General features: G+C 39.5%; 1 protein-coding gene and 1 pseudogene across 6 annotated transcripts in view; both read left to right on the top strand.

Annotated features, from left to right (window-relative positions):
* Positions 1-859: 859 nt before the first annotated feature.
* LOC103553134 (swi5-dependent recombination DNA repair protein 1 homolog) lies at positions 860-2,298 on the top strand (annotated as a pseudogene).
* A 13,531-nt stretch (positions 2,299-15,829) lies between these two features.
* The window catches only part of UBXN2B (UBX domain protein 2B), a 28,837-nt gene continuing 26,545 nt past the window's right edge, over positions 15,830-18,121 (top strand). For 3 of the 6 annotated variants that reach the window (XR_011543047.1, XM_008523570.2, XM_008523569.2), the window contains exon 1: positions 15,830-15,988. Coding sequence is in view for 2 of the 6 variants with exons in the window: in XM_008523570.2 (XP_008521792.1) it covers positions 15,905-15,988 (84 nt within the window). In the remaining 4 variants the exon portion in view is untranslated. Of the gene's footprint in view, positions 15,989-17,815; positions 17,889-18,121 lie in introns of all 6 variants that reach the window. The other 3 variants (XM_070630546.1, XM_008523571.2, XM_070630547.1) reach the window with 3 other exon arrangements.

The raw sequence follows: 18,121 nt of genomic DNA, 5'->3' as shown, positions 1-18,121 counted from the left end.
TTTCTCCTACGGATGACTGCTAATCAAATTATTTAGCGTGAGCAATCTACTTTCTCATATTTCCCTTTTATTTTCTCACCCATAATTAAAGAAAGAAGATAGCACCTTCCAACTCTCTGATTGACAATTTAAAAGACTGTTGGAAATCGTGTAGGAAAACAGGCTCCCTCTTAAACTGTAAGTGAGAGAGTAAATTGGTGCTAAACTTTGCTAGTAATGTCACAGCATCTATCAAAAATTTAAATCACATTGCCTTTGGCACCACAATTCCACTTCTAGGAATTTAATCTACAGATATTTTTGCACAAATATTCATTGCAGCATTATTGGTGATAGCAAAAACAAAACAAATCTGGAAACAACCCAAATGTTTTTAAAAGGAGACTACTGATAAAATAAATTATACAGCTGTACTATATGGGATACTATGCAGTCATTTTTAAGAATGACATAGTTCTACGCATACTAATAAGAAGACTACACTTTAGGTTGAAAGAAAAAGGGCCAGTTTTTGCAGTATATGTGCACTATCATTCCACTTATGTAAAAATACAGAATTTTCTAAATGTTTACAATATAATATAATTAATATATGGTTTTATATAAATATAATTTTATAAACATATATGATAAATGTGTGCATATACATAAATATACATATTTGTTTTATGCACAGAAAGCTCTCTAAGGCATGCTACGTCTTTTTCAAGTTGTGACTTACATAGCAAAAAAGTTGTCCTATGCTCTGGGGTAAACTGGAGGCGATTTAGGAGCATCTATGTGGAGTTTGGTAAAAAAAAAAACAAAAAAACAAAAACATGATGTTTTCTTTATGTTGCAGAATTATTAGAAAATCCATGCAGTATTTGGAAAGAACCTCCAGCAGGCCCTGTCCCTGAGATGGCTGTCGGGAGTGGATGTCTAAGAGCTCGACTTCTGGGGGTTGGGGGGCGTGGAGTCAAATAAAGCTCTCCTTCCATGAGGTAAATCAGAATTTCACTTTCAAGATGGAAAATCCATCAGACTCGACTGAGACTTTACACAGCACTCCACGGGCCTGTGCCAATCCACTGCCTCACCAAATAAATAGTTTAAGGAAGCAACTGATGAGTGCAACATTTAGAGAGCAATTAAAGAACACAAGATATTCATTTAATTCTTGTTACAGTGTTGTAAAATGTCTTAAAGTAGAGAACGAAGAAAATGATCAGAACTTTTCAGAGAAACCAGCATCTTCAACAGAAGATAACTGTTTAAATTGCAAAAAATATTTTAAACACATAGACAGGGAATTTGAAGAAAGGGCATTGTCAACTATAAAAATAAAATAGCCATGAGCCTGGCCTGGTGGCATAGTGGTTGAGTTCATGCACTCCACTTCGGCTGCCTGGGGTTTGAGGGTTTGGATCCCAGGCACGGACCTACACACCGCTCGTCAAGCCATGCTGTGGCAGCATCCCACATACGAAATAGAGAAAGATTAGCACAGATGTTAGCTCAGGGACAGTCTTCCTCACTAAATTAATTAATTAGCCAGTTATTTAATCAGCAAAATGAGTTTATTGAGGAATAGTAGAGGAATTGCAATTTGGGGGACACAAACTATGGTGAACCACAGGCAAGCCCAAAGAACAAAAGAGAGGGGCTTGCTTTATAGAGGAAAGGAGGAAGTTGGGAGGGATTGTTTTGAACAAAACTTCACTAGGGGAGAGGGAGAATTCGGGGTTGTGGTGGCTTCTCATTGGCTGAGTTGTGGCAGTTTCCCACTGGCTGGGTTGTTGCTGGGTAAGGAGGAAATCTTCCTTCTTCCTGCTGAGGTATGTAAAGTAATCGGCAATGCCCTCCCTTCATTGCTTCTCGACTCCATTTTGGGTTAGGTTTCCTTTATTCATTTTTACAACATATTTGAAAAATACCTTCAAGAATATCAATGTACGTGACTCTCAGTCACTGGATACCGGGTCATGCAGTGGTCTCCCAAATGATTTTGTGAATGAGAATTTTCCCAAATAAGGAATAAATGAAGAAAAAACAAAATTAGTGAAGCAGGTTCAGGAGAAAGAAGACTTTCTCCAGAGGTTAAAACTAGTCAAAATGTGTAGATAGAAGAATGACCTGTGTCAGTTACAGCTGTTAATACAGAAGTGGAGAAGTGGTGGCCACCTGTTGCTTCAGGAGTTGCAGTCAGCTATGTCTGAGCAGAACAAGAAACTCAGCCTTACTCAGCTGACAGACCACAGTGGGTTAGATGAAAAAGGGCTACACTATAACAGAAATGAAGAATTTATAGGTGTTTAATTCATAATTCTTTCTCCAGAATATCTTTGAGAATGACAACTTAATTAGAAGCTACTTTATATTTTAAAGGGAAGACATAAACCATTAGGGATTAGAGAAAGGTATGCTGATGAACATCAATTTAGGGCACTGTGTTATATAAATACAGACTAAGTTCAAAATGAAAATTTGGTATTTTGGGTAAATTTGACAAAGAAAATTGGACACAGAAATGTGAAAAAAAATGGAATCAAGTTTAAAAAATAATTTGGACAATTCTGGAAGTCAGTTTTAATACATTGTATTGTTTATTGTGGTAAAAAGTTTTATGTAAAACGTTTAAAAACGCTCCAAACCTAAACTGGTCTAAAAATGCCTGCCTTTCTCCTAAGTTTACAACCCTTGTTTCCATCCATTTACCAGATATTTGCATCCAGATGGTCTAGTAGGTAAGTAAACTATGTCCAAAATTTAAAATAATAATAATAATGTACACTGAGACAAAAATTTGGGGCCACTGCACAAGCCAAAAGCCGTTGCCCACTTCCTGTCCTCAAAGCTGCTCTACGTGTCCTGCATCAGGCCCTCTGGGTGTCTAGAATGCCAGCTCCACCAAAGCTCCCCGACTGTGCCCACCAGGGATTTCATGGCCAGCCTGCAGAAGCAGATGCTCAGACAGCAGAGGCCCCGGCCATGCCCACTGCTCCTACTCCTTCCCCATCACATGGCGCTGGCCTTGTGCTGCATCGCTGGGCCTGCATCAGCCCCTACACTGGTCAGATGCTCTCAGAAAAGGAACAGTCTGGGAGCCCCAGATGCCCCTCAGGCTGAGAGAGCAGTAACCTGGGGTGCATATGTGACTTTTCTGGGAAACTTAGTACCTATTTCAGGGATGTGCGCTTGGGGTGTCCCAATGGGGAAGGACAGTCTTCATGTTTGCTTTATACTCTCTTATGCTGGTTGAATAATTTTAACCACCACTATGTATTTTATAGTATTTTTAAAATTAGTTTATGCATAATGTAAAAAAAAAAAATAGATACATCAAATAGGAGAACATTTTCACGGGGTGGGGGGAATCTCCCTTTCTCCTGTGTTCTCATGTCCCCTGAGCCCCAGACTCCCTGGATTTCCTAAGACCCTCGCCTGCACACTCTAAGACAAACAAACTGAAGCCCATTTGGTTAAGGATGTAAGTTGTCTTAGGACGTAGGCAGATACACATCCTCGAGGTCTTCCATGCTTCAGTGGATGGGGCTCAGTGTCAATCAACTCAACATCCTGAGGTACTCATGTGTGCTTAGAACTGGGCTAGATATAGCGGTTCAAAGGGAATATATTTACAATATAAAAATATTCACACCATATCACTTCTTTCACAGTTCTTATATTCCTAAAAACATGCAAAAATCAAGTTTTACAAATGTAATTATATATAAACATTCTATAGAAAGTTCCTATTTATAAGACCCACAGAATATCCTTTCTGAAAAGTGAAAGAATCTCCTGAAAGAAAAATAATTATTTCCTTATTCATCTTTTATTTATATAGACTTTGGTACCTAAGTATCCTTAAAGTAAAGAACCCTTAGAATTTGTTTCCTGGCTTGAATTTTTTGGTGGTTGTTTTTTGAGCATTATTGAGGTAGAACTGACAAATAAATTGCAAGATATTTAAAGTGTAGGTGATGATTTAGTACATATTGTGAAATGATTCCTACAATGTAGTGAACATACCCATCACCTCATATATTTATCTTTTTCGTGCGTGTGAGAACACTTAAGATCTGCTCTCTTAGCAAATTTCAATCATACCATACAGTATTATCAACTGTAGTCTATGTTATACACTGGATCCTCAGATCTTACTCATCTTATAACTGAAACTTCATATTCTTTTACCTCTCTATTTCCCTCACCAACCCCGGCCCCTGGCAACCACTTTTAACTCTCTTTCTTTATGAGTTTGACTCTTATTTTATTTATTTATTTATTTATTTATTTATTTATTTATTAGATTCTACATGTAAGGGACACCATACGGTATTTGTCTTTCTCTTTCTGGCTTATTTCACTTAATATGAAGGCATGAATTAATTATTAGCCCCTGAGCTCTCTAGGTGATGTCTCATCATAGCCAGTGATGCTCTTTCAAAAGCTCTGACTTGTGATTGGGCAACGACAATGGGAAATACTCATTACTGCCGCTTTGTGCAGCCCAAAATACGCCCACTGACCTTTGGCCATAGTCACCTAATTAACAGACGTGTTCCCTTAGCCTCTCTGTCTAAGGCTGTTACTCCCGGGGCAGACACTGTTTACACAGTCATGCTGGTGTGAGGGTACTCACTGATGCTTTTGTTGATGGCTGATGAAGAACAATGGGAGCCTGAAGCCAACTCTTTTGATCAAATTAATCCATATACCTAGAAAGAAGTGGAAGACAAATAAAAACTTAAAAGAGGGAACCAGCAAGAGCTTCCACCTATTTTTCTCCAATATAAAGAGCAAAGAAACATACAGGAGCAATGTCGAGGCTGTTTAACCCTGGACCTTGTCTTTTCTCTCCTAAAGTCAGAGTCAAATAGCCCAAACCAGTCTCACCCAGTTTCAGGTGCCAGACAGTTCTTTATATTCAAGAATAAAACTCTTACTTTATTCTTATATCTCCTTACTAACTCAAAACAACTTTTTTTAGTTTATGCTGCATTTTGACAGTGAAGAATAACCTATAGATTCTATGAAATGCAAACTCAACCGTGAGGACCCCTGGAGCCAGAGTAGGAAGTTAGGGGGACATTTTATTTTTTCCATTCTTGTTATTCGCATTCACCGCCCTAGTTCTGGTCCTCAGTGCTGAGAGTGGTGAGTGCGCACGGTGCCTTGGGGCCAAGAAAGAAGGGTGGAGGGCAGGAGTTGGGAAGGACGTGGGCAGTGCCGAAGGAAAACGTCCCATGTTTGTTAAACCCCCAGAGAGTGCTTTCCACCATGAGATGAAGGTTTAAGGAAGAGTTTGGCTAACATTTGCAATCAAATCAGTTAATAAAATTCAGTTACACCAGACGCTTAAAATAACTTTTTTAAAACTTTCTTTCCTAGGCTGTTATGATATGAATGGAAACAACAGCTGTAAATTTCACATCAGCAATTCCTCTCTCTCCTTCTCTGTTTTTTTTTTTTTTTTACCAAATTCATCTCTACATTTCAACACAATAACAATCCTAGCAATATATTTAATCCTCTCTTAGCGTATATTTTATATAAGACTGCATTCCTGAGAATTTCACTTAAATATTGGGAGGAATCTGAAGCTGGAGCTGGATTCTCAAGTGACAACTGAGGTCTGTGGGCTGGTGCTCCCTCTGGTGGACACTTTTCACATGGCACGCGCATCTTTTTTTTTTTTTTTTTTTTTTTTTAATGCAGGAGCACTTCACAGGCCAAGAAACATCTCATAAAGCCAAGAACAATCAGGAAACAATCTCAAAAGATCCCTTCATGTTTAAAAAATGCATGAATCTAATATGACTAAGCTGATTATATTCACTGAAATTCTTCCCAGGGAATTTGTTAAAAAGAAAAGTCTTGATAATAGCTCAGAGTAGAGGATAAAACTGCAAGGGACTGCTCATTAACAATTGTTTTTTAAAATGTTTGTTCTGTTTGATAAAGGTTGGGGAACTTGGATTTGGGAATTGGAGAGGAAGAAACTCCAGCTTCCCTCTGAGGACAGCACAGCGTGATAAAGTAGAGGCCACAGAGAAAACACGCTGAATAAAGAGCGTTCAACTGAGGCAACCCGAGATGCTGAAGCCTTTCCTGGATGCTTCAAATCCCCGGCAAAGATGATTTGTAGGTCCTAGTGTGGAAAACGGTGAAGAACCTGAATTCAATGTCCTGGGTGATTTGGAGGGCTGCCAGGGGCTGAGACATGGAACCCGAGTCTGAAGGGACAGCTGAATGTAGGAGCCCAGAGTTACCACGTGAAGTATCGTGGTCCTTCACTGGAAGGATGCGCAAATCCACAAAACTCAGATATTTCTGAGTCAACACTACTGGGAGTGGCTTAAAAGAGGCAAAAACAACACTATAGGTCCGTGTTTCCCAACAAGATGAGCACAGGAAATGATGACGTGTACAGCTTACTGGTAGATGTGGCTGTTCAAGGCCTCTGGCGACCCCAGACTTTGAGTTGCTTCCCAAAAGATGTCAGTATCTCAGCACAGCTGTGGCCTACTGAAGGCACACAGTGGCAGGATGTGCAGTAGGCAGCCTGCATGTGTGTTGATGAAATGGCAGAGGTTGGTCACTGAGAGTGACAACAGACCAATAGAGCTCTGGGCATGGCCAAGGTCTCAGGCTGCCCTGAAGCTTACACAACTTCTAAAAGTGATCTCTCTGGATCATCCTGTTCTGTGTCATCGTGTCATATTGGAATCTAGTCCTTTATTGAACGCTTCTTGGCTAGCTTCAACAGGGCTTTTAAATTCTCTGTGCATTTACTCAACAGCTCTATTTTTAGACACAGGTGAATAGAGATATGCTGCTGCAATTTTGGTGGCTCTTTTATTTTTATCCTTGCTCTATCTGGTCCTTTTTCTCTGTCTAAACACTTCACTGACAAACAAAGACGGTAACACATTACACAACTGAGAACTGGGAAGTAAGTAAAAAGGGGAAAAAAGGTCTCTCAACAGCCAAAACAGACACTGCAAAGCAGATGTGTAAGACTGATGTTATGTTTGTATAATTCTGAAACCACTATTTGAGAACAATCTTAACTTCTTTTACTGCTATGACGGGGTAAGACCTCAGTGGTTGTAAAAGCAAAAAGAACAGCTTCCTGGGACTCTTGTAGCGATTATTACCCCAGTTTCCTAAGAATCTTTTTCTTAGTTACATTTCCTCATCCGCTACATGGTATCTTTGTCACAACTTCACAATAAGATGAAAGGGACTGTTTACCTCTTGGACCAGCGCTTCAGAACCAGAGCAGGAAAAACCTTGAATACTTCCCTGCTCTTAATTTGTGAACCACACTGAAATAGTCATTAGTGCTACTCACCAAGGTTTCCAGTTCTCCTTCCTTCAGAGCACATGGGAGGACTGCACCTCCCTAATGCCTTGAAGGTTAGGCATGGCCATGTGATTCGCTTTGGCCAGGGAAATATGAATGGGAGTAACATGTGCCACTTCCAGTCAAACGCCTTAAGACCTGAGCCCGATTTGCTAAACTTCCTTCCTCCTGTGTGACAGCAGGGGATTGTTCCAGAAGGTGGAGATGGCATAAGTCTGGGTCTCTTAGTGACCGTAAGATGGGGCAGAAACCTCCGTTGACTCATAATCACCTCCGTTGTTTATAATCCACTGAGATGTGTGGATTACTTGTTACCATAGCATGGCCTTTCCCGACTGACACATATACTTATGCTAATTGTACATATAGAAGAACCCCTATATCACTCCTCAGTGGGTATTTTATCTTACACATAGTCATAAAAACTTAGATTATCTAATATTCAAGATTACCGCAAATTAAAACGTTGTTACTTCTATAGGTAGATCTAATAATTGGAAAAAGCTGGGGGGGAAAAGGAACAGCTGGTAGCTAAAGAGACTACATATAAACTATAAAAAGCAGAGGGGAAGCAATTATATCAATCAGGAGTTATTTATCATAGGGCCAACAGCCCTATCTACCTCAGGAGTCTGAGTTATCTTCCCAAAAAAGATGAACCCAAAGAGACCCACGCTGAGAAACATTATAATTAAATTGTCAAAAGTTAAAGACAAGAAGAGAATCTTCAAAGCAGCAAGAGGAAAATAGCTTGTTACATACAAAGGAACCTCCATAAGAACATGAGGAGATTTTTCAGCAGAAATTGCAAGCTAGAAGAGAATGGCAATACATATTCAAAGTGCTGAAAGAAAAAAATTGCCAGCAAGAATACTCTAGTAAAGTTGTCCTTCAGAGTTGAAGGAGACATAAAAAGTTCTTCCAGACAAGCAAAAGCTGAAGGAGTTCATCACCACTAGACCATTCTTACAAGAAATATTAAAAGGACTTCTTCAAGCTGAAATTAAGGACACTAAATAGTAAGAGGAAAACATATGAAAGCATAAATCTCATTGATAATGGTAAATATATAGTTAAATTCAGAATATTTTAATGTTATAAAGGTGGTGGGTAAATCACTTATAATTCTAGTACAAAGGTTAAAAGATAAAAGTATTAAAAATAACCAAAAGTACAATTTATTTTTTTATTTTTTCTAGGAAGATTAGCCCTGAGCTAACTACTGCCAATCTTCCTCTTTTTGCTGAGGAAGACTGGCCCTGAGCCAACATCCATGCCCATCTTCCTCTATTTTATATGTGGGACGCCTACCACAGCATGGCTTTTGCCAAGTGGTGCCATGTCCACACCAGGGATCCAAACTGGCAAACCCTGGGCCACTGAGAAGTGGAATGCGCAAACTTAACCGCTGTGCCACAGGGCTGGCCCCAGGTACAACAATTTAAAAATAACTATAAGTACAACAGTTATAAGTACAAGATGTTTTATATAAGCCTTACAGTAACCACAAAGCAAAATCTATAACAGACACAAAAAGATAAACAGAAAGGAATCTAAGCATTCCACCACAGAAAATCCTCAAATCACAAAGAAATAGAACACAAAGAAATAAATCACAAAGAAAGAGAAGAAGAAAGGAACAAAGGAATTACAAAACAGCCAGAAAACAATTAACAAAATGGCAATAAGTCCATATCTACCAATAATTACTAAAATGTAAATGGACTAAATTCTCCAAATCAAAACCCAAAGAGATAGCACTTCAGACATGTTAGGACATCTATTATTAAAATGACAAGAGAGAACAAATGGTGGCGAGGATGTGGAGAAAATGGAACTCTTGTACACTGTTGGTGGGAATGTAAATTGGTACACCCACTATGAGAAACAGTATGGAATTTCCTCAAAAATTAAAAATTGAACTACCATATAATCCAGCAATCCCACTCCTGTGTGTATATTCAAAGGAAATTAAATCATTATCTTGAAGCGATATCTGTATTCCCATGTTCACTGCCGCATTATTCACAACAGCCAAGGTATGGAAACAAGCTAAGTGTCCATCAACGGATGAATGGATAAAGAAAAAGATATATATATATTTATATATTCATACAATGTATAAATGGTGTATATATATACAATGGAATATTACTTTATTTTATTGCAAAATATATATAATATTAGTATATCCTATTCTATAATATTCTACAATGGAATATCATTCACCCTCAAAAAAGAAGGAAATTCTGCAATTTGTAACAACATGGATGAAACTGGAGTGCATTATGCTAAGTGAAATAAGCCAGACAAAGACAAATACTGCACGTTATCACTTACATGTGGACTCTATAACAAAAGTCAAATTCATGGAAACAGAGAGTAGAGAAGTGGATGCCAGGGACTGGGGGGCTGCGGAAAGTAGGGAGAGGTTGGTAAAAGGCACAAACTTTCAATTATAAGATGAATAAGGTCTGAAGATCTAACGTATAACATAGTGACTATAGTTGATAACACTGTATTGGATAATTAAAATTTGCTAAGAAAGAACTTAAATGTTCCCACCAAAAAAAAGAGCTAAATATGTGAGGTTATGGATGTGTTAGTTAATTCAACGGGGGAATCCTTCCATAATGTAAACATATACTAAATCGTCACCTTACGCACTTTAAATACCTTACAACTTCATTTGTCAGTTATACCTCAATTAAAAGAAAAAGAATTTGTACCATGTCAGTGGAAGTAAGGCCGAAGAGGAAAAGACATACTGAAGAAATATTTTAGAGGAGAAAGCAAAAGACTCGGTAAATAATAAACTGTGAGGTTAAAGGAAAGAGAGGAATTAAAAACGACTCTAATTTGTAGCCTATGCTAAATAGTGATGTAAACAACAGAACGATAAAGAAGGTTTGTAGGAGTAAAACCAAGGTTTTTGTTTGAGACACAAGATTTTTGAGACATCCAAATGAAAATAAGTCGAAAAGACCATTGGAAATGCAGGTCTGGAGTAACAGAAAGAACTGGGTATTGGACAAACAGATCTGGAAATCCTAAACGCAGTCAATCTTATATTCACAGACTTGATAGTTTATTTGCAAGTTCACCGACTTGATAGTTTATTTGTAAGCCCAAATCAATACTCAAGGGGATTTTGTGGTCATTCACAGACATGCACACAGGAAAAAATTTCAGTTGCCCAGTGAACATGTTCCCAGCTAGGGGCAAAAATGGCAAAGCTCTGCCTTCTTGTTTCAGCTCATACTGGAAACAAACGTCCTTTGCATGGTCTATTTAGTGCCGCATGTTTTACATTTTTGTGCATTTTCTTGCTGCTGAAAATGGCCCCAAGCGTAACGCAGAGCTGCTGTTCCTGAGTCCAAGTTCCTATGCACAGGAAGGCTGTGATGGGCCTTATGGAGAAAATGCATGTACTAGATAAGCCTCGTTCAATTGTGAGTCAGTGCTGCCGGCTGGGAGTTCAGTGTTAATCATTCAACAATATATATCAAATAAGGTGTCTTTTAATAGAAACAGACATAAAACAAGGTTATGGGGGGCCGGCCCCGTGGCCCAGTGGTTAAGTTCACGTGCTCTGCTTTGGTGGCCCAGGGTTTTGCCAGTTCAGATCCTAGGACTGCACTAGCACCACTCAAGCCACGCTGAGATGGTGTCCCACACAGCAGAACCAGGAGGACCTACAACTAGAATATACAACTAAAATATCACATTTTCACCAACTGATTGATACATAACCTTGTTTCTTAAGATTGGCACCTGAGAAAACATCTGTGGCCAATCTTCTTGTTTTTTTCCTTCTTCTCTTCAAAGCGAAAAAGCTCCTGGGAGACACATAAATGGTTTAAAGGAAAAGCATATACTTTTAAGTGTAATGGACCTGAATTTAAAACTTAGTTCTGTTATCTAATACCTGGCTGATATGAGGAAATTCATATTATTTCTCTGGTCCACAGTTACTTCTTCTGTAGAATGAAGACAAATCCTAACTCAGAAGGTTGTTGTAGATTACATGAGACAACATAAGCAACCCATGAAAATAAGCAACTATAAATATTCTGTAAATATTACAAAGCTAAGATTAAAATGTTTTAAAGGGTGAAATAAGACTATAGTATACTACCGACCTCTGATCTTGGCCTCAGGGATGTTCCAGCATAAGTAAAATTACACAAGTGTGTTTCATTTAGGTTAGGAAGTTGGCATTGGATACAGTTTATTAGTCCAAGACGCACGGGCGTGCATTTTATTCTGCCTCTCCTATCCATATAGGATGAAGATCTCTGTTGACATATCTTGTCATTCCCTGACTTCCCAGGAATGGAAAATGGGCTTTGGAGATGATCAAACCTGGGTTTGAGTTATGAATCCCTACCTTCTTAATTCAGTCATTCACTCATTCTTACACTATTAAAAGTACCTATTACTTTCCAGGAGCTATGATAAGACACTAGAGAGAAAGATGTGGCCCACAGCCTCCATGATCTTACAGTCTAATGGAAGGAAAACATAAGCATAACCAGGTATTAAAATCAAGTTTTCAGCTTAAGTACTCCAAGAAACAATATATTTTATATGTTAAAGCAGGTGTGAGACAGAAGCTCCTGGAGGGTATTTCATATAGAATAAATTCCATGATTCTTGAACCCCTCAACCACTTAGGGACTATAAAACAGCTAGAGAATGGAGAAGGAGTGAGGTGTTTGTGAGCATATTTGTTTGGAGAAGAACAGGAAGAGGCGCTACAGCTTTCATCACAAGCTAAAAGAGAGGGGACTTCAAAGGGACCCTGCGAACATCACTGATATTTTTATTCACATTAACAAGCTGCGAGTGAAACAACACAAACATATATAGTAACTCAATGACATGACATGAGCAACTTCTTTCCTGAATCAGCTAATAATTTTCAAATACTGGAAGAATATGTCCCACTTTTTTCTTTTTGCTATTCACAGTATAACAGCTATAGACACAGCACACTTTTATGTCTTGACTGCACCGTAAACATTTCTCTCCACCACATTCTTAAATCTAGAGTAGACAATGCGCAAAACAATATGTCAAACGCTTATTTGTGTTTTTGCCAGTTTCTGAGGCGTAGGTACTCCCACCATGGTGAATTTCAAGCTACCAACCTGTTGTCACTGAATGAGGAGTCGGGAAGAGGTGTGCAGTAGTGTGCCATGATATGGGATCTTCACCATACAGATACAACAGATGTAAATAACCTCAAGAGCACAGATAACAATAAAAATGTATTTAAATAATTTGGAAATGATGATTTTTGAGCATTTACAAATTGATTTTTTAAATGATTTCATTGTAAGTTTATATAATTTCATTTTTAATAATGGCTGTGCTTAATAACTGTCTGGAAAATTCCTGAAAATTTAACAATAGGCTCTCCTGAGCCAGTATAAGTCACCTCCTGCACACCACTGACTTTAAGTGCACTGAAAACATAGCCTTCACCGTCCTAGCTGTCACTCTCAAGCTACTAAAATATGCATTTTGCTCTCTATGAAATTAGTAGTGACCTTTGGAACAGCAATCTCCTCTTCCCTTAATCCAGTGGATAGTTTCCAGTCCTAATCTTGCTTGATTATCTGTAGGAAATGACACTGTTGGTCTCCTCAAGAAACCACCTTGTCACCAGTTTTTCAGTCTTTTGTCTTCATCCTATCCCTCTGACTATTTCTTAGGTCCTCTTTGAACGTTCTCCTTTCTCCATTGAGTCAATGTTGGTGTTTCTGAATATTCTCGGTCCTCCTATCTTCTCACACTTCACACTGCCCCTGGAAGCCTCATCTACTCTGCTATCACTTATAAGCAGTTAACACCAAATCTATATCTCCAAGCCAAAATTCTCTCCTAGTCTCCTAACATCCAGACACACATTTGCAATTGTTCCCTGATGTATTTTCACCCTAGCGTCCCAAACAAATTTCAAATTCAAAGTGTCCATAACAGACTGGTTTCTTTCTTTTGAAGTTTGCTTCTCCCTTTCAACTCAGTAATTTACAGGTAGCACCATTTACCAAATCACCGAACCAAAACCCCAAATGTCATTCTTTATTCCTCCTCCTTTCATATATTCCCCATGGAAGACTCCACATCTATTGGGACTGACCCTAGTATCTCTACCAACTATCGCTTCTCTCTGTGTTCACTGCCACTGATAAAACTTCAGTCGTAATCACCCCTCACTGTTGTAATAACCTTCTAACTTCCTAACTCTAATTCATCCTACATGCTGATGCCTCTGTGATCTTTTTAAATCACAAATTGTTTAATGGCTCCCAATTGCCTTAGATCAGTGGCTCCCAACCGTGGCTGCACAACAGAATTATCTGTGGAGGTTTTTTCCAATCAACTTTATAAAGGTATAATTTACATATAGCAAAGTGCACCCATTTTAATTATATAGCTCAGAGTGTTTTTAACAAATATCTATACCTCTGTAACTACCACCACAGTCAAGATATAAAACATTCCCATCACTTAAAAAAATTCCCATATGTCCCTTTTCAGTCAAACTCCCCAAGCTTAACCTTCCCCAAAGAGACAACCCCAAGCAACCACCAGCTTTCTGTCAGTAAAGATTAGTTTTGCTTGTTCTAGAATTTCATATAAATTGAATTAGACAACATTTACTCTTTTGCATCTAGCTCCTTTTCCTCAAGATAATGTCTTTAAAATAAATAAAAAATAAATTTTAAAAAAAGATAATGTCTTTGAAATTCATCCATGGTGTGTGAACCAGTAATTGCCTCCTTTTTACTGTTGAGTAGGATTCCATTGTATGAACTTTTCAAAATGTCATCCATTCATTTGTTGATGGACATTTGGACTGTTTCCAGTTTGGGGCTATTAGGAACAAAGCATCTATGAATACTTCGCTAGAAATATTTTTGTAAACATATGTTTTCATCTCTCTTGGGTCAATACACAGGAGCAGAAATGCAGAGTCTTATGATAACTAAATATTTAACTGTAGGAGAAACTAACTGTTTTCCAAAGTGGCTGTACCATTCTCCATTCCCACGTGCATTGTATGAGATTTCCAGGCAGAAAGCAAGGACAGACATGGCTCCTCTTGCTTGTTTCTTTTCTTTGGGACATCACAGATCTGTACTACTTGTTATTCAATAACAAAAACAATCTGAAAACAGTTGTTTCACATATTTTGTCTAGTTTTTTAATTGTTGGGAGTAGGAAGGCAGGTCCAGTACCAGGTACACTGTCATAGCCAGAAGCAAAGTCCACTTGGGGAGCATCTTAAAAAACAGAACCTTTGAGCTCCTCCCACCCCATACTAATTAAATCTGAGTCCCTGGAGTGAACGGGGGGGGGGGGGGGGGGGGGGGGCGGTTCTCATGTGCAGCAACATTTGAGAATCACTGGCCCAGATGGTAATGTTCAATCTCTTCACTAAGGCAAGATCCTTCAGATTCTGTCCTAAGCCTGCACCTCCACTCTAGATCCTGCCCCCACCCCATTAACCATCTTTTGTCATTTCTCCTAAGCTTCAACCATGTAGTACTTTACCACTGTGAACACGATATTTCAAATCTATGCCTTTCCCTGTGGTCCCTTTTGGCCTAAAGTCCTGGAAGTACTTATCCTTAGAGATTCAGCCAAAACGTCACTGGCTCTATGGAACATAAAGAGCCAGAGATTTCCAGGGCAGAACGTTGTATTAAAAAGAATATTGGAGAACAAATACAAGGTTTAGTATCTGGCATGGCATTTACAACAGGGTGAATTTAGTTGTTATTTATCATCTGGTTTCCTTAGGAACAACATGGTAAAAATACTTACCTGGCAGAGGGATGGACGAAATTACACATGGAATGCATCTAGCATAGTGTACACAGCAGGCACCAATAGAATACTCGCCTTCAAACGCCACACTCCACTCACATTTCTTGCAAAGCTCTATAGCAAATTGCATTTTATTATCCGTTTACATCTCTCTATTCCCCACTAGACTGTGAATTTTAAAATAACCGGGACTACTTCTTTTTACCTTTGCATCACAGGGGCATAAGACAGAAGTTTAAATAAATCTCAGATGAATGAAGAGGGTTTAGTAAACTGGTTCTGATTGCAAAGAGTGTTTACAGTGTTGTTCGTCATCAACACCAATTCACGCTTTGGGGGTGAAGTACCACCCAGTCCTTGGGGGGTAAGATGAGAGAATTTGACCAAAACTAGAATAGTAAGGTTGCAACAAAGGACGTTTTCACTGTTCAGTTAAAAGAACCTGCAAGTCTAGGCTGCTCCCTAGGGCGGCCGCCGGCACCTTCAGGCACGCTGCAGAGAGACCAGTAGCCTCACGCAGAGGTTTCCTCCGCAGAGAAACTCTCTGAGCCAATTTCCCTCATGAGAAAAACGAGGACAGGACAGGTGGGCGGGCGCCGGAAGCGAAGGGTGCGCGGGGACCGCCCTCCCCGCGGTTGCCAGGCAACCGGCCCCGGAAGTCGCGGGAGGCGCGTCGCGTCCGCAGTGGCGCCGGCGAGCGGGTGGAAGATGGCGGAAGGCGGCGGCGCCCAGCCGTGCGAGCAGGACCGGAGGACCCCTGGGCCGCGGCCCCCGAGCGCGCGGGACTTGCAGGTGAGGCGAGCGGCGGCGGGGGACAGCGCGGATGGGTGCGTGTGGGAGGCCACCTGTGGCCTCGGCCGAGCCTGCCCCAGACCTCACCTGGGGACAGAATTGGGACTCCGGCGCAGGTGCCGCGGATCTCCCCAGGGCGGCGCATCGCACCGTGGTGTTGGTGGAAACGAGTGCCCGAGCCCGACTATGGTCCTGCGGCCGCGTTTCCCCTCCTCCCTATTTGCAATGTAAGAAGCAGCTGTGCCTTTAGAATGGCCTTTTGTGGGGTGCACTGAATGGTTCACGGGTGGATGCTTCCTGCAGGAGACTTACTGCTGAAGCTTTACTGTGGCTTGGGGACATCAGCGATCACTTAAGAAGTCAACGTGTATGCGTGTTTGATCTTGCCTTGGCTGCTGTTTCTGTCTTCATTACTTTAATATAAAAATGGTTCCTTTTTATCAGATAGCTTTTACCTTTTAAAGGGGTGAACTAGAGTATTTCATCCTATGGCTGCACAGCCTAGTTGTGCAAGCTACAGTCTATAAAACATTGTACATAAGAAACGAGGAGATAAAACTTTATAATGTTAGAGTACACTGACATTTTTTTAGCCAAATACAAGTGCACCAAATCTTTATCAGATGCTTAATAATACTTGGCTCAGTTTAGCCTTTTTTTCTGTCTCCTTATGTAAGATGATGGATAAAATTTAACAAGTAAACATCTATAAGGAGTCATAATTAAAAATAAATGACTCTGAATCCACAAGCCTTTGTTGGAAAGTTCTATTACTTTATAGTCACACCTTCATTCTCCTTCTTTGAGCAAACATGTGTTGACCACCTGCGTGTAACATACCGCTAAGCTCTGGGGAATGCAGAGATAAATGGAACATCAAATCCACAGCTGGTATGGACACTAGAAGGGGATAGAAGTGTAAAAGACATTTCTACCTATTTTTTGCAGAAATAAGATATGACTATTATTTAACATAACATTTTAAGATGGAGTATGATTGAGTGCCAAAATAAGCAGTGCATAAAATGAGGAATTTGGAGAAAGGAAAGCTCAGTGTTAGGTTAGGAGATGAACACAGTGTGGAGTAGTTCCGTTGCCCATAAGTCAATTCAGTGGTAGTAAACAGAATCAAGGAATAGGAAACCATCATCTACCTCATCTTTTCTGTTGTGGACTGCCAGCACTAAGAGGCAGCATGGGATGTTGGGGAAAAATGGAGTTTCTGGTCAGAGCAACTTCAGTTTGCGTTTTGGTCCTGCCACTTAGTAGCCGTGTGAATATGGAGAAATGTCTTAACCTCTTTGATCCTCAGTGTCTTTATTTGTAAACTAGGGGTGATGGTGGTGGTGTCAAGAATGAAATAAAGTAACGTCTATAAAGTGCCTGTGCACAACTCCATATTATCCTGGCTCAGTACTTGCTTGGTAAATATTTGGTTCCTTTTCCCTTAAAGGAGAAAAATACTGTAACTTTTGCTGGTTAGTCCATTCTAATGCCATTAAAGTTAAAACTATGTAACTTAATATCCTTTCTCTAATTTAAATACATTTTTTCTTTTTATGTGAAAAGGGAGAATAGTTTGGTTAATGACCACCTGATACTTAACAAATTTACAGGCTTAACCCAATGGAGTATAGGATTAATTGTTGGAGATATTCTGGCAGATGTTGCTAATTGTGAGAATGCCTTTCTTTCCACCATAAATGAGAAGATAGAGATTTTTTTCATCTACTTTCTGGTAGGTAGGTTGGTAGGTAGATAACTGATTTTTTTATGAATGTGAGTTGGTGTATCAAATATACTAAGTATTGATAATCTTTCCTTTAGAATTTAATAAGAATGTGAAGAACTTGCAAAGAAAGCTGAAAACAACCAAAGTGATGACGTATGAAGAAATAGAGTATGTATCAAAGGTTTAAAAGAATTGAATAATGTTCTTCTCCCCAACTAGTTTCGTGGATATTGAGTATTTTTGGATTATCTTGTTATTGTTTAATCTAGCCATGTTTATTTGAAGAGTTACCTGGTTAGTGCAGTTTTCAGTAGATACTGCTTACTTTGAGCTTACTGGCAGCTTGCTCTGAGTCTGTCACGGTATTATAAAGGGTGATGTGTTACTAATTGGAACAGGCA

This window comes from Equus przewalskii, chromosome 8 (assembly GCF_037783145.1).
Source record: "Equus przewalskii isolate Varuska chromosome 8, EquPr2, whole genome shotgun sequence".
Taxonomy (NCBI): Eukaryota; Metazoa; Chordata; class Mammalia; order Perissodactyla; family Equidae; genus Equus; species Equus przewalskii.
This window is presented reverse-complemented; position numbering and strand designations above follow the sequence as displayed.